Source organism: Hylobates moloch, unplaced genomic scaffold (genome assembly GCF_009828535.3).
Source record: "Hylobates moloch isolate HMO894 unplaced genomic scaffold, HMol_V3 SCAFFOLD_19, whole genome shotgun sequence".
NCBI classification, from domain to species: Eukaryota; Metazoa; Chordata; class Mammalia; order Primates; family Hylobatidae; genus Hylobates; species Hylobates moloch.
The window spans coordinates 46,497,000-46,513,701 of NW_026652294.1; the positions used below are offsets into that span (position 1 = coordinate 46,497,000).

At 40.8% G+C, this 16,702-nt stretch overlaps 1 protein-coding gene across 1 annotated transcript in view; it reads left to right on the forward strand.

Moving 5' to 3' along the window:
• The first annotated feature begins 8,907 nt into the window (after window positions 1–8,907).
• Window positions 8,908–16,702, forward strand: part of LOC116458375 (tektin-3-like) — a 23,767-nt gene continuing 15,972 nt past the window's right edge. Inside the window, exons 1-3 of the mRNA XM_058431152.1 lie at window positions 8,908–9,264; window positions 10,436–10,469; window positions 14,288–14,606. Of these exons, the coding sequence (XP_058287135.1) occupies window positions 9,231–9,264; window positions 10,436–10,469; window positions 14,288–14,606 (387 nt within the window). The 5' untranslated portion in view covers window positions 8,908–9,230. The remainder of the gene's footprint in view (window positions 9,265–10,435; window positions 10,470–14,287; window positions 14,607–16,702) is intronic.

The following is a 16,702-nucleotide window of genomic DNA, read 5'->3' on the forward strand; positions in this document are numbered from 1 at the left end:
GCCAAACTCTTGTATTTCTAACCAACCTGTAGTTGCAATTAATGAATAAGAGGAGCCCAACATGAATGTTGGTTGACAGCTCCGTTTACATTAACAAGACAAAAATGAAGATGTATATGGAAACTTTAATGACACGAATGACTTCTTTGCTGAATCAGATAATTATTTTCAAATAGTGGGAGAATGTAGCTTCAATTTTGTGTGTGTGTGTGTGTGCCTGTCACAATTTCATGGCTACAAACAGGAGATACTTTAATGTGCATTATACTTTCTATCACTTTCCTGAGTCTAGACAATCAATAAAAGTATAAATCAAGGCTTGCTTTGTGGCTGTTGATCATTTCCATGATGTAAATACTCCCACTGTAGTCATTTTCAAGCTACCAATGTTGCTGATGTCAGAGTTGGGAAGAGATGCTCAGTAGGACATCATGATAAAGTGTTTCCATTATAAAGATACAATAGATGAAAATAAACTTCAAGACATAAAATAGTAAAATATTGTGAAATAATTAGAAGGTGATAAATTTTGGGTATCTGTTGCCATTGTTTTAATATAATTTACTAAACAGTAAATTTATATAATGTGGTTTCTAATAATGGCTGTGCTTAATGAGCTTGCAAAATTCTTGAAAATTTAACAATAATCTTGCAAGCCAGTATGACCCAGTTCCAGTACACCACTGTCACTCACGTTTCATAATTCATTGTCTCGCATGCTACTGAGAGTTTAAAAATGTTCAATGATTGCATGACTGATGGTAAATTAGAGATGTTGACTCTCTGATTCTGTTTGACATGCTCTGTCTTCTTCTTGAGAAAATTCTAACATCTTACTAGTGGTAGTAGCTGAGCTCAAAAGGTAATTTTTCTAAACTAATAAAGGTCCTATTGGCTTATCTGGGTGAAACACCATGTACTTCTGATAAAAAAAATCAGCCTCCTTAGACCAGTTTGTGTCCTTCTGTTAGTAGTAGTCAATGTTGCTTTAATAATACACGGTTTCTACAGAATCATAGAGAGCATATTATAAATGCCCTCAGATCTTAAAATGTCAGATCTTTTGAGGTAGCCTTGGTATAGTTCCCTGTTTTTTAAATACATAGTACAAAATACAGTCTATAACACAACACTATCCATAAGCCAACAGTTACCATTTAATGACTCTTAACAACATTAAACCAAGCATTTTTCCCCACTATAAGTATCCCATCTGGGTCTCTATCTGCTTCTTTAGGTTATAAGGATCTCCCTATAATGCTTAGTATGAGTCATTTTTGTTGTTGATGATGATTAATTTATGACATAGGACTGTCGGTGAATAATACCAGGACCTTCTAAGTGAAACTTTAAGGTTAAAGTTCAGGGTAGTCCCAGATGTATAAGAAAGTCTTCAGCCACAAAGACTGATTGTCTAGCCATCTTGGCTGCTGGGGAAGTTGTTGATAACTCATAACACACCTCACCTGATAACTCCAACCTTGATTTCTTTTCCCTTGAGTTATATTTCTCCCAGGACAAAAAGAGAAGCAGCCAGTTCCTATAGAAATAGGTGCCATGCCTGATGGGCTCTCCAAGAACCATTCACAAGTGAGCATCCCAGCTTTAGTCTATTTTCTGGAAAAGACTTCAACAGAGCATCTGATTCATTATCTTCCCTTTGGACTAGTGAGGCATTGTTATTATCTTCTTATGGAGAGATCCAATTGATCTGGGGATTTGCCCAATACCATACCACCAGTAAGTTCCAGTAGGAAAGCTGGTCATCATTTCCCAAGTTATGATTCTCATCCATCCATGCATTCATTCAATAAACACATAGCAGAAGTGCACCACAGGCCAAGCCCGATGGTCAGTCAGTGCTAAGGACTAACAAGGAGAATGCACAGGAAAAATGTACAGCCATTTGAGGTAGGGGAAAGATCACAGGCTTTGGGGTCAGACATCCTAGGTTGAATTCCAGCTATATCACCTTCTAGCTAATGTGGCCTTGGTCAAGTTACCTAACCTCTAAGTCTCTGTAAAAGAGAAATACTGTTATAAATCTCATGGGGTTACTCTGAGAGATATAAATGAGGTATATGAGGCTTGCACAGAGCAGGTGCTTCAAAAATGTTCCTGTGATGAAGCCTGGAAAAACACTGTCCTTATTCTCATGGGACTCATAGTCTAACAGGAGTGGCAATCTGTGAAAACATACAACAATAACATAATGGCTCTCAGAGAAGCATAAAGAGAGCACTGTGGAAACCCACCACTTTCTACTTGGTCAGGAGACTGATCATGAGCAAAAATGTGACTGTGACCTTGGGCATATCACTTAACCTCTTGACTCATAGCACTTCCATCTACTAAACACGGGATAGATTTTCAGATAAGAATAACCCTGACTGAGTTTACACATCTTGGCTCTCTGGAAGCATTCCCAGCAAGGCGTGCCCTGCAATTTCATGCTCTGAAAAAGTCTATTCAATTCAAAAAGCTGACAGTGATACACACCCCTTTTAATAGCTTAGTAACATAAGCAAAACACAGCCATGACAACTGGTATTACCTTGTCATTGTAAGTGATAAAAATTCTCAATGAATGCATTACACACCCAGTTGAGGTTCCTAACCTATCTTCCGTGAAGCCCTTTTATGTAAATATTAATGTCATATTCTGCATGTTAAGTCCGTTCAGATCCCACATCTAGTTCATAGATTGACATTGCTGTTTCCAAAAGTACGGATTCCCAGCGCAGAAATCAAGGAAAATAATACCATTGATTTTGATGATGCAAATTTGAGTGAAATATCGCTTTCTTCTAAGTGATTTGCAACAACAGTGATAAAAAACACATGTCTAGAAACTACATTACTATAAAATTGAGATGGAAGACATTTCTGTTACCTCTCCGACAGTGCAAACATTTCCAGTTTCTCTGTTTAAATAGCTATAAATGTAAGTATGGACTTAAAAGGTTTTAGAAGAAATAAGCAGGTTAGAGACAGTTTGGCTATAAAGGCAGTGTTTTCTTTTTCCACTTCCTAATATTCCCCTTCCACTCCTCACTCACACCCCCATATACCATCAGCCCTCCCCTTCCACTCCTCACTCACACCCCCATATACCATCAGCCCTCCCCTTCCACTCCTCACTCACACCCCCATATACCATCAGCCCTCCATATCTATAGATTCCACATCCTTGGATTCACCAACTGTGGATAGAAAATATTTTTTTAAAGAAAGACAACAATCCAACAATTAAAAATAATACAAATTTAAAAAATAAAGTATAACAACTATTTACATGGCATTTACATTGTATTAGGTATTATAAGTAATTTAGAGGTGATTTAAATTGTATAGGAGGATATATGTGGGTTATGTGCAAATACTATGATGTTTTTATATAAGGGATTTGAGCATCTGAGAATTTGATATTTATGGAGTCCTGGAACCAATTCCCAGAGGATACCAAAGGACAACTATACCTCTTTCACCTCTCTTACTCTTTTTTCTTTAATTTTCCATGAATCACCTTCATGCACACACACACACACACACACACACACACACACACTTCTAGACAAGATGCTTAATAAGGAAACTGTCATCAAATCACAATGGAGTTTTCTATACTGAATACACAGATAAGTCAGTTATTTCTATATTGCTTTAGAGAATGTCTGAAATAAGCTAGATATGGGCAAAAATTTTTCTTTTTCTGACTGAAATATATTTTTAGGGCACGTTAATGCTAAAATTTGGAATTGCTGCATTATGCTAAAGCAGGTTCCCCAAACTGTGTTCCATGAGTGTCCTGGGGGATGTTAAAATGTTCTGAGTTTTAAAAACTCTGTGGTTAGAATTCCATGGGAAAACACAAATTGACACATTACAGACTCTGAGGATTCTTGTGTTACAGAAACGTATTTAACTTTTTTGTGTTAGAAATTCACAAATTTATTTGATGATGGAACTATTATTTTATTAGCGATTGATTGAATAGTTCAGGGAACACACTTCCGGAAACACCAATCTAATGCAGTAAGAATTTTCTTTTTTGTGTGCTACAGAGCTGAAGAATGGAACTCGCTGACTCCATTTCAGCCCCGAGTGCCGCCCCTCTTCTGATGGAAGCAGATTGTGCTGGCACTCCCTGCTTGCTTTCTCATCCACTTGCGTGTCTAACAAGCTTCCCATTCACTGTCTCCTGCTCTGCCATTCAGAATGAGCAGAAGTTTTTCCATCGCCCTATTATAATCTTGCAGATCTTTAAGGGATCTCACAAAGTAGTTGTGACCACCTTCAGCCGTCTCAGCCAGTACTCTTGTGGTTCCATTGGACTTTGTGCTAACAGCAAACATCGCCTGTAAGGACTCCAGTCCTAGAATCTTGGGCGGAGGCGGGGCGGGAGTCGGGGGGGTGGGGTGGGGGCGGGGTTTGTTTAAACTCTCTTGGACCAGCCACCTGCTCTGTGGCCACTCTGTGGACCACTCACTCTCCTGTCTGGAGAGTGTCATTATTCTGACTGCCTTTTTAAAGGTTTTCATCCCTACAAAAGTTGACTTTAGGACCTCCTAACAGGGCACCTCTGTCTCAGTACTGGCTTTGTCTGCTGTTGTCAGTCTCACACAAAGTAATTCAACAAGCCATTAGTATTTACTGACTAGGTGCTAGTGAAGTAATACCTGCCTTTCAGGGCTGTTGAAAAAGTTGGAGGAGTTCATGGATGGAATGAGTGGTTCCTGGCATGGCATAATCATTAAAAGCTACTTCTTCATGGTTGGTACTTTGCACTTCTAGTACAGAGGTGAGGAGCACAGAATTGAAAGCCAGAAATAACTGCATTCAAAGCGCAGCTCTTCCTCTTGTTGTCTGTGTGGCACTGGTCAAGCTACCTAACCTCTCCACTGGCATCTCCACTTCATTTCGACAACGGAAATGATAATGGCCTAGCCCATTGTGGTATTAGGAGCCATAAATGAAATACTGTAGGTAAAGCTAGCATAATATATGATATACGGCACAAAGTGAGGGTTTAATAAATAGTAACGATGATTTGTATTAGTGCAGAGCAATGGTGGGGTGTGTGTTTCTGTGTGCAGATGCAAGGACTGCTCAGTCTATGGAGTCAGAAACATCAGTAAATAAGTATAACGTCAAGTGGATTGTACACGCTACACAAATATACACAGGGAAAATAAATTAATTTTGACAGGCAAACATTATTTTGGAGGTAGCATTTGACATTGACATAAAAACACGAGTAGATTCTATAAATTTGGGGCAATATTAAGGAGGAAGAAGATGCTAGGTACAGGGAACAGCATGAGCAAGTCAGGGATCAGAAAAATCACAGGATGTTAGAGGCAGGGTTGTGTGTTCACTCATATTTGGGATCAGGGAGCGGGGAGTGTGGACACGGGGCTCCACTGCCAGGCTAGGACCGATCGTGGAGAGCTCTGGATGCTGATCTGAGTTGAGACCTCCTTTTTCAAACTCTGAGGAACCAGCAAAGGTTGGAAGAGGATAATTATAAGATTCATCCCTGAATGAACTTGCTCCCCATCTCACCAGCAGCGCTGTGGTGGAGCCACTGGGGTCGTGACCCCACTTTGTTTCCGTTCCAGCACTTGGCAAAGGGCCAGACACGTAGCAAGGACATCAAATAAATGTATAGGGGGCTCCTGTCAGAACATTTGGGTTTTGGGAACACTGGAGCAGCTGTGACAGAGCCGGGAGCTTTCCTCTCACCATCCACATCAGGGTTTGGAACCAGAAAGTCTGGCTTCTAATCCCTCTGTTGAATTGTGAGCTCAGCTGTGGGAGAGATGTTTTTGGTTTTGTGCTTTTGTTTTAATCCCCCTTAGGAGCTGTCAGAGGTGCAGTGGGCCTCCTCACAGTACTCTGCCCTCCTCAGCACCACCAGGTGAACTGCTGAGTTTTCAGTGGTGAGCAAAACAGCCCTGCTTCCTTCCCTCCCCGCCCCTCCCCTGTTGACACTCATATTCTGGAAGGGACCTTAGATGTTAATTAAATAATCACACAAAATAAATAACTGGAAACTGGAATGACACAAAGGCATGTGCAAAGGCCCTGAGGTGGCAAAGAGCTTAGAGCATCAAGAAACCTGAATAACAGCCAGTGTAGGCTGGGTGCGGTGGCTCACACCTGTAATCCCAGCACTTTGGGATGCCAAAGCAGGCGGATCACCTGAGGTTGGGAGTTCAAGACCAGCCTGACCAACATGGTGAAACCCCGTCTCCACTAAAAATACAAAATTAGCTGGGCGTGGTGGTGCATGCCTGTAATCCCAGCTACTCGGGAGGCTGAGGCAGGAGAATTGCTTGAACCTGGGAGGCAGAATTTGTGGTGAGCAGAGATCGTACAACCATTGCACTCCAGCATGGGCAACAAGAGTGAAACTCCATCTCAAAAATAAACAAACAAAAAAAGCCAATGTAGCTAGTATGCAGTGAGTGAGGCGGAGAGAGGCCTGGGATGAGGTCAGGGGAATAGGAAGAATGCAATGATTAACTTTAGTGCTGGAGGAGAAATGGAGAAAGCAGGCTGTGGACGTGAGTCACTGTGAGGATGGGAACGGGGGTGGAAGTCCAGGGGTGGACTAGGCCCACACTTGATTTCTGATAAGGACAGACAGCTGAAAGGGGCTGATAGCATCTTGATGAAGGGTGATGGTTGAGTGATAGGAAGACTCAGAAAGACTGGAGAGGAGGTTTGGCGGCTCTAAATAGAGTGAAAATGTAGCAGCTAAGGAAGTTATAAAAATGACTTCAAGTTATGAAAGTGACTAAGGCAAAGTTATAAAATAGGCAAAGTCTGCTTTATTGCTTCTCCACTTCTGTATCTTTGATAGTTTCCTACCCCACTAAACATCACACTTCATGCTTTCATTTAACAAGCATTGACTGAGTCCCTCTTTCATGGCAGGTAGGAAGCCCCATGCCAGGGATACAGAGATGAACTGAAACACACATTCCTGAACTTGTGGAGCTGCTGAGAAAGTAAGGTTGAATAGCTGAATCCTAGTGGTTTTGCTTTATTTTTTTTTTATAAGCATTGTAGGAGGTCTCTATCGTACCGTAAAACTGAAGGGTGAGCATTAACCTCTTACTTACGGAAAATACTTGATAATCATGAAACAATTTTTTTTGAGAGGGTATCTAAATTATTTCCAAAACATCATTCAATCTTTTCTGTGGAGAACAGAGTTGATCAATTTAACCTGAAATTTTAATCAGGAGGTTTTTGAAATTCACTGATTCAATGTATCATTGAAAATATCAAACTCGGCTATAATTTCACCTGTTTATTTTTAAATCAGACATTGAATGAATTTCATCTTCAATTAGCAATGCTATTGGGCATCTTGATGTGTGCAAAGCACAAAGACTGCTCATCATCTTTAAAGAGTTTGCGGGCAATTAGATCTACTTTAGAACAGTTGCCAGTCTTTTGGCCCAAAGAACAAACATGGCATCATTTGCTGCATTGTCTGCAGATTCTAGGCATCTGCAAAGCCTGTCCTGAATACTGAAAATACAAAATGCAGAACACTGTGCATGAGAAAAAAGTAAAAAAAGACAGCTCAGAGTGAAATGTTTCTTAGGCCGAATGTAGAAAAAGTTGCTGATAAGGAACATAGTGGGAAAACGAGTCAGGATTTGCAGTGCCCCGGTGTGGGGTATGGGAGCCTTGTCTAGTCTTGTGTCCAGGCAAATGAGTAGCCTCTGAGCACTGGGTGTTTTCTGTGGTTTTCCTCCTTGGGGAAAATACCCTGGGCTGATCTCCACAGTTAGAGGGGTGGTGCTGCTTAATGTAAACACTTGGCGCAGCATTCCAACTTTTCTAGATTAGGTTCCCATGAGTTCGGTTGGCCTGAGTCAGCCGCTAATAAACCCAGGACACTGGCATAACCAAGAGTCTGAATTGGCAAAGCTGAGGACCAGCCCCCAACTTGAAGTCACTTCACTGAGGTCTCTTAGGGGCCGAGCAGCCTGCCTGATCCTGGCAAGTCCCTCAGCCTCAGCCTGGGGTGGAGTGCCACACAGTGATTCCCAGAAAAGCCAAAAATAATTAACGGAGGGCTTTATTTTCTTTAGCATTACTAGTTACCAAAGTAACTCAGTGAATTCTCTTGCTGCTCACACGGTTAGACTGCTGCCTCATGGAAAGATGCCTTGAAGTTTGACTGATTTGAATTTTAGTGTTAGCTCTGCCACTGAGTCACATTGTCTAAGTCAGCTAACTTCTCGAACTTCAGTTTCTTCATCTGTACAATATAAACCCCTCTTACAGGGTTGGAAAGAGGTTGCATGGATGAGCAATGATGTATGTATGTAAAAATGTGGGCCAGCACCTGGAAGAAACAGTAAGGGCTGCTGTTTGCGGAAGTATTTGCTGAAGAGAGAGAGGGAAAGCCCAAACCATTTTCTTAGAGTGAGGAAGGAGGGAAGGAACACTAGATAATTCTGTCACAGGAGAAGCTCTGCTGGAGAGAGGAGAGGCTTGTCAGGAAAGGTGGGGGCTTGTCAACACCTAGGCAGGTGTTAAGGTTCCAGGTAGCCCTGATGTGCCTTAGAATCGGCCAAGTTATTTGAAGCTGGAAGAGTTCCGAATCAGGCTTCACAGGAGAGGCAGGGAAATCACCGAGGCCTCTCCCTTGGGCTACTCTTCACCCCTTTCACCTCCCAAACCAAGCGGGTCTCCCAGAGGGCGGGGAGCCTGGATTACTAAGCGTGAGCGCGACCATAGTAACCGCCGCCCGAATGTTTTCCCTCCTGGCCTATCAGCTCCCGCCTCTCCTATAACTGGCCAATCAGCTCCGGCGAGCCGGCCGGGGCGGCCGCTGAGTGGCCCTCAGGCGCTGCGATGTCACAGATAGGAAAGGCGGGGCCAAGGCCGTACTGGTCTGGGCTGCGACCCCTTCCTCCCACCGCCCCTAACCGCCCCTCGCCGGGCATCCGCCGATAGGTGAGTGGTCTCGAGTCAGCCTGCCTCTAGAAAGACCCCAAAGGATCCCCCTTCGCCAATCAGGATTCCAACTTCTGGCCTCAGGATCGCGGGAGGTCGCGGACACCTTGCAATTCCTCCCCGCTATCTTCACTTTTCTTTCCAAATGAAAACCGTACAAATCCACAGGCACCTCCCACCCAGACGTCTATTTCCTCGTAATTTACCTTTCTGATGCTTTTCAAGGGTTGAGAAGTTATTTCTAAATGTGGAACCACGGAAGGGGCATCCAAACCCCCGGTACTGTGCTAATTCGTTTAATTTCTTATTTCTAATTATTACCCGTTAGCAGCGCTGTGCCTTTCCACTGCGGTGCTGGCCGCCCCGCACGCTGTTCCTCGTCCCCTCTGCTTCAACAGCCAAGCCTTCAGATCTGCAGCCGCGGGGAGGAGAGTTCAATCACCTGGTCTTGTAGACAGAGCTCCTGAAATTCAGATCAAAGCTGTTCTCTCACCGCCCAAAGCCGTTTCTGTTTAGCTCTGGCTGCAAAGCTTTTGCTTGTGTTTGGGTAGTTTAGACCAAACCCCTTTATGTTTTCTCCTGGATGTATATGGTATTGTAGAGAAATAAACATCCTGGAAATGGGTAAAATTATTTGTTTGATTATTGTGAAAAAAATATATAGTTTTACTAATAGGCGAAAATGTTTTGAGGTAACTGACAAAATATTCCACTTTTTTCTTCTTTAAAATAAAATACTTCACACAATAAGTAGAGTGAACCCAGGAGTGAATCCATGTACCCAGTACAAACTTAAACCAACAAAAAATCGATTACAGGCACAATTGAGGTCTTTTATATAACCCTTGGAAATCCCATTCCCCTCTCTCCCTTCCCTATCCCTATTAACCAACATATTCTGCATATTTTTATACTGTTACTACTCATATGTTTATCCCAAACCAATGTATACTTTTTTTTGAGACCGAGTCTTGCTCTTGTCGCCCGGGCTGGAGTGCAATGGCATGATCTCAGCTCACTGGAACCTCCGCCTCCCGGATTCAAGCGATTCTCCTGCCTCAGCCTCCTGAGTAGCTGGGATTACAGGTGCCTGCCACCACAACTGGCCGATTTTTTTTTTTTTTTTTTTTTGTATTTTTAGTAGAGACAGGGTTTCACCAAGTTGGCCAGGCTGGTCTCGAACTCCTGACCTCATGATCCTCCCAAAGTGCTGGGATTACAGGCATGAGCCACCGCGCCCGGCCTACTGTTACTTTTTAAGTTGATAGAATGGTTATGCTGTACATGTTCCAGGTCATTCATTTGAACTGTTGTGTGGTGATTCTTACATGAATTTACCACATATTATGTATGCATCCTCCTGTTGATGGACTTTTAGTTTGCTCCCTTTAAAAATATTAGAAAGGAATTCTTGTACATTCTAATCGTAAACATATTTGAATTTCTCTAGGTACATACCAAGAAATTGAATTGCTGCGTCACAGGTAATTTGCCATTTCAACTTTACTGGATACCACCATGTATGTCTCCAATGTGTGATAATTTATATACCATCAATGAATAGAGTTCCTTAACCAAACTTTTTTTTTTGAAGAGATGAAGTTTTCCTGTATTCTTATATAATATATGCATAAAGAGAAATTAAACATTGATGTCTGATATGATTTCTTCTACTTCTGGTGTTTGTTAGTGTATTGGCAGCACTGTTTTATTTCCGCTCCAATTTGAGACCGTAATTAAGTAGCTACAAAGGAACTAAAGGGGTTTGTATGTGAGCCCTTCAAGCCTATGCTTGCCCTTGATCTAAGGCAGGGTGCGGGGCAAGTCATGTAAACTTGTGTCTTCTGCAGAAAATGGTCTGTAGATTTTTGTACTTTAAAATATTTATGATCTTCAAGTCTTGCTTAAATATGCTAATAAAATGTTTACCCAATATGAAGCCAACTTTTGGATTGCAAATGGAGCTTTCCGGTTCTTAAAATCTCTGTGTGATTGATTCTATATTTAGTATGTTAATATTTATAGAAGACTATTCTAGCATTTTTTTCAGTATGTAAATAACTGTTGACCGTAAATTAAGTGCACCTAGTCAAACATTGTATTTGATTTTGTAGCCCATGTCTCATTTCTTAAAATTCTGTTTGGGCGCATGTCTTAGTTTTCTGCTGCTATAACAGAATACCAGAGACTGGGTGATTTATAAAGGCAGAGATTTATTGGGCTCACAGTTCTGGAGGCTAGGAAGTCCAAGATCCAGGGGCTACATCTGATGAGGGTCTTCTTGCTGCATCATAATATGGCAGAAGGACAAGTGAATGAAAGAGACAGAGACAACGGGGGTGAATTTATCATTTTATCAGGAGCCCACTTCTGTGATAACTAATCCACTCCCACAATAATGGCATTATTCCATTCATGAGGTCAGACCCCTTATAATCACCTCTTAAAAGTCTCACCTCTTAATACTGCACAATGGTAATTAAATTTCAACCTGAGTTTTAGAGGGGAACATTCAAACCAAAACATCATGATTAAATGTATAATAAGCAATTGCCTAGTTTAGGGGATTTTTCCATAGCTATTTTCAGTCATTTTTCCAAAGAATTTGCTCAGTTTCTTTGCGAATATGAGATATTTATAGCATCAGTTAATGATCTTAGTATGTGCTGCACATGCTTTCTTAAGAATTGACTGGCTGGGTGCGGTGGCTCACACCTGTAATCCCAGCACTTTGGGAGGCAGAGGCGGGCAGATCACGAGGTCCGGAGATTGAGACTATCCTGGCTAACACGGTGAAACCCCGTCTCTACTAAATAATACGAAAAAAAAAATTAGCCAGGCGTGGTGGCGGGCGCCTGTAGTCCCAGCTACTTGGGAGGCTGAGGCAGGAGAATGGCGTGAACCTGGGAGGTGGAGCTTGCAGTAGGAGTGGTCCATCACCACTTGAAGTTTCTTGCTAGAAGTAAACCAGATTATTTATTGATCTGACATGGGGAAGGGGTTGGAACTAAAGACAACTTTAAGAACCCTAAGGCCTCAGTACTTTAAATTTCCTTTTTCAAAAAGTAATGTTTAAGTTTCAAATTGAAGCAAAGAACTGCAAGTGGTAACTAAGGCTTTTGTTTTCACCATCAGTCTGTAAGTTTGGCCAGTATAACGTGTTTGGGGGCTGTAGGAAGGAAGAATTTAGCAGAAAGAGAACTAGGGTTCTATAAGCACAGGGCCATGGGCAGCTATTTTATCATGTGATCTGTGTGGATTTTGACTTGAACGCAATTCTACAGATAGATTATTTTGTACTTGGGTACCAAAGTCCTCAAGACATAGCTATTTAAGTAGTCACTAAGGAATTTTTGTTTTTCTGAGCAGTGCATAGAATTGGATCTGATTGTATTTTTGCTTTTTAGTAAAAAAGTCTATAGACATTAACCCCAAAACAGAATGACATTTAAATGCTAAAAGATATGTAATGGTCTGTGGCACCCTTGGCTTTCTGGAATAATAATGACCAAAAGTTTCAGACAATGGAACTGGTAAAAAGAATGAAGTAGATCTGTGTGTTCTAACCGGGGGAGTGGCCCAGAAAATATACTTAAGTTAAAAAAAAAAACATGATCTACAATGATATATGCAATGATTAGGATAATTCAGCTTTTGTATTAAAAAGCTTTATATATAGGTACAGATGGTATATCGGTAGAGGTATATAAAATATAAATAATACACATGTTGGTATATGAATAGGAAAAATCTGGAAAGATACAACTATTAATGAACTATTTAGTGGCTACTTCTGAGGAGTTCACCTTTGCAGGGAGGAAGGATACTTTTCTTTTACTTTATCTACTTCTCTGAGGTAGCAGTTTAAAAAGTTAAGCTCTATTGCACACTTTCTATGTGTCCTACACTGTGCTAAGCCTTCTAAATACTTAGCATTGTCTTAGCCCTCATAACCCCATGGCTTCCCTAGGATTTCTGTTATACATTGGAGGTGCTTACAGGTTGTAGGTTGCCAGGAAAGGAGATCCAGGTACTTGCCTCGAGCTGCGTTTGCATATCAACTACACCATTGTTATCCAGATGGAGTGTTTATTTAGGATGACTTGTGGGGGCAGGGGTGGGGAGTTGCCAAGCAACCCCCTGCTGCTACCACTGCTCACAACAGTCCAAAGAAGGAAGTGCTATTATTATTCCCTATTATTTCTAAGTGAAGCAACCCAGGCACAGAGAGGTTAAGTAATTTGCCCAGTGTCACATAGCCAGTAAATAGGTGGGCTCACCTAGTTTCTCTTTTCTCATGGCTCAGAGTCCTGTGCTGTCCATTGTCCAATGTCTGAAATCAGTAGTTTCTTGTCTAGATTTTTAGATATAAGAGGCTAAGTCTAGTTTTATTAGTCTATCATGGTTTGAGACAGAAGTCTATTTATTTATTTATTTATTTTTTAGACGGAGTCTCTCTGTAGCCCAGGCTGGAGTGCAGTGGTGCGATCTCAGCTCACTGCAATCTATCTGCCCCCTACCCCTGCCACCAGGTTCAAGCGATTCTCCTGCCTCAGCCTCCTGAGTAGTTGGGATTACAGGCACCTGCCACAACGGCTGGCTAATTTTTGTATTTTTAATAGAGATGACATTTCGTCTTGTTGGCTAGGCTGGTCTCGAACTCCTGACTTCAAGTGAGAAATCTATTTTGAATCCCTATCGATTAAGATGCATAGTTTAGGCTCCTAATTTGAATTTGTTACAACAAGACAATATTACTCTCATAATTTTCACAAAAATTCAAAAGTTCAAATGGCCAATAAAAATGTGATCTTAATACATTCTAGAGACATAGAGATTTAAAAAAAACTTTGTTGGAATATATTATCAATGGTGAATGTGGATAACAAATGAGAACAAGCATCTAATGTGTTTGGGGCCTCTGCAACTAAGTCAGATGTGGCCTTTTATCTGTATGTTTCACCAGAGATTATTTTATGTGACTGTCTTATTTTACTTTTTATTTTTTAACAGGAGAGATTTACAAATAGTGTTTTGGCATCATGGAACGTGTAGATTGTACTTTGACGGCAACTTACGCCCACCCTAGACCAACACCAGCCAACTTTCTACCAGCCATCAGTACCATGGCCTCAAGCTACAGGGACCACTTTCCCCACTCCAATTTGACCCGTAGCCTGAGCCTTCCTTGGAGACCGAGCACATACTACAAAGTCACCTCCAATTCCCCAAGCGTGGCCCCGTACTGCACCATATCACAGAGGGTGTCCGAGAATACCACACTTCCCTTTGTTTCCAACAGAACCACTTTCTTCCCAAGATACACACCGGATGACTGGTACAGGTCCAATTTAACCAACTATCAAGAGTCCAACACTTCCCGACATAATTCGGAGAAACTAAGAGTGGATACATCTCGCCTGATTCAAGACAAATATCAACAAACAAGAAAAACCCGGGCAGACACAGCCCAAAATCTGGGAGAACGTGTCAATGACATAGGGTTTTGGAAATCTGAAATCGTTCATGAGTTGGATGAAATGATTGGAGAGACAAATGCACTTACTGATGTGAAGAAAAGACTGGAGCGGGCTTTGATGGAGACTGAAGCCCCTCTTCAGGTAAGACCTTATGTTAGAACGCACTGAATTTTTATGATTATAACCCACTGGTTGAGTTACTGTGGTTATTTATATATTGACTTATATTTTACTTCATCTGTTGAAGCCATCTATCAATAAATCTGTGACTGGCTTCAGCAATGGCAAAACCACTGCCTATTTTTTTTTTTAATGCATTATACACTTTAAGAACAACCACTTTAAGAGATAATTCTGAATGCAAAGCAAAGAAGGCCAATTAAAGAGACACCATTAGGACACACAATGTTTTAAGGTGAACATGCCATCTGTATTCCGCCATTCTCACATTGCTATAAAGAAATACCTGAGACTCAGTAATTTATAAAGAAAAGAGGTTTAATTGGCGCCTGGTTCTACAGGCTGTAGAGGAAGCATAGTGGCTTCTGCTTCTGGGGAGCCCTCAGGAAGCTTCCAATCATGGCAGAAGGCAAGGGAGCAGCAGGTATCTTAAATGATGGGTCCAGGGGCAAGAGAGAAGGGGGGAAGGTACCACACACTTTTAAACAACCAGATCTCCAGAGAACTCATTCACTATCCTGAGAACAGCACCGAGGGAATGGTTGCTAAACCATTCATGAAGGATCTACCCCCATGATCAAATCACCTCCCACAGGCCCCACCCCCAACATTGGGGGTTACAATTTGACTTGAGATTTGTGCAGGGACACAGATCCAAACCATATGACCATCTTATCTCTTAAATAGGCTGCTTCATCACTGCTGTCACTAAATTAAAATAAACAATATTTGAGACCAAAAACTTTAGTTTTTTAGTCTGTATCATGAAACGCCTCCTGTGTATATGTTATGATTCCCTTTCAGGATGTAGTGACGTCATCAAATGAGACCATCTTAGGACATGGAATTTTCTTGATTAAATAGAAAAATGGGGCTGAGATTAGGCCAGTTGCCATAGTAATGTACGGAGCATTTCAGGTGGTTACTAGCCTCTGACCAGGCTTCTGAATGGGCTCAGATCACCTCTAACCCTCAGGCTATGCGATGGGCCCTCCAACCCCATTCCACCCTCCTCCATTGAAAGAAGACTTTCCATGTTTGAAGATGTGCAAATTATACAAATTATTTTAGAAGTATACGCTTTGATGAGCGCAGCTAGCACCATTTTTCGAAAATTTATTGTCAACACAGTATTAGAGGGTCCTTTTTAAAATTAGTCACGTGAACAGATAAGCCTCCAAAGAGAAAATACAGGTGATCAACAAATATAAGAAAAAATGTTAAAGCTTAATGATAAAATACAAATTAAATCAATGAAATAACTACCTTTGGCCTATCAAACTTGCAATAATGAAAATGCATAACATTTAGAGCTGGCATAAGAGCAGAAAATGGGCACTTTCATATATTACTGGTGGGGCTATGGATTGGTAGAAATTTCCTGGAAAGCAGTTTGATAATATATATTAAAATAATCAGTTCCCCTCTACCCGTTAATTCTTCTTCTGGTAAGTGATACTATTAAACAATTAGAGATTCACTCAAAGATTTTGTTCAATGATAGTATATCTGGATTATAATATACATACCATTATATTTTATGCTTTTAAAAATTTAATATTATTTGGGGGTCCTATGTTGTGGAATAGTCTTTGAGAAAAGCATTTTAACTGCTACATAATGTTCTTTCATGCATAATTTATTGTTAGAAATTTAAGCTGTTTTCCATTAGAGCCACTAACATACTTTATCTCAAAGAATATTTCATGATTTGGGTCTACTATTTAATGTCAATACTAAAAAGCATAATATAAACTTGTAAGAACATTATAACCTCTATCTTGTTAAAACGGACAAAGTAGTAATAGGAGTATGGCTAAATCATATTTTCTACTTTTCTATATTTTTTCTCTTTAGTGAGTAAAGGCATATTATTTTGATAATTGGGAAAACAATAAATGACACTTTAAAAATAATCACTGGGACTTTTGGCAACACAAATATTTTGGCATTTTTAAAGATAATCATTCATTTCTTCCTATTCTCAGTAGAAAATATTTAGAAATAACGTCTTGAAGACTTGTGTCTCATGTTATTGAACTATCTCACCTGAAGAA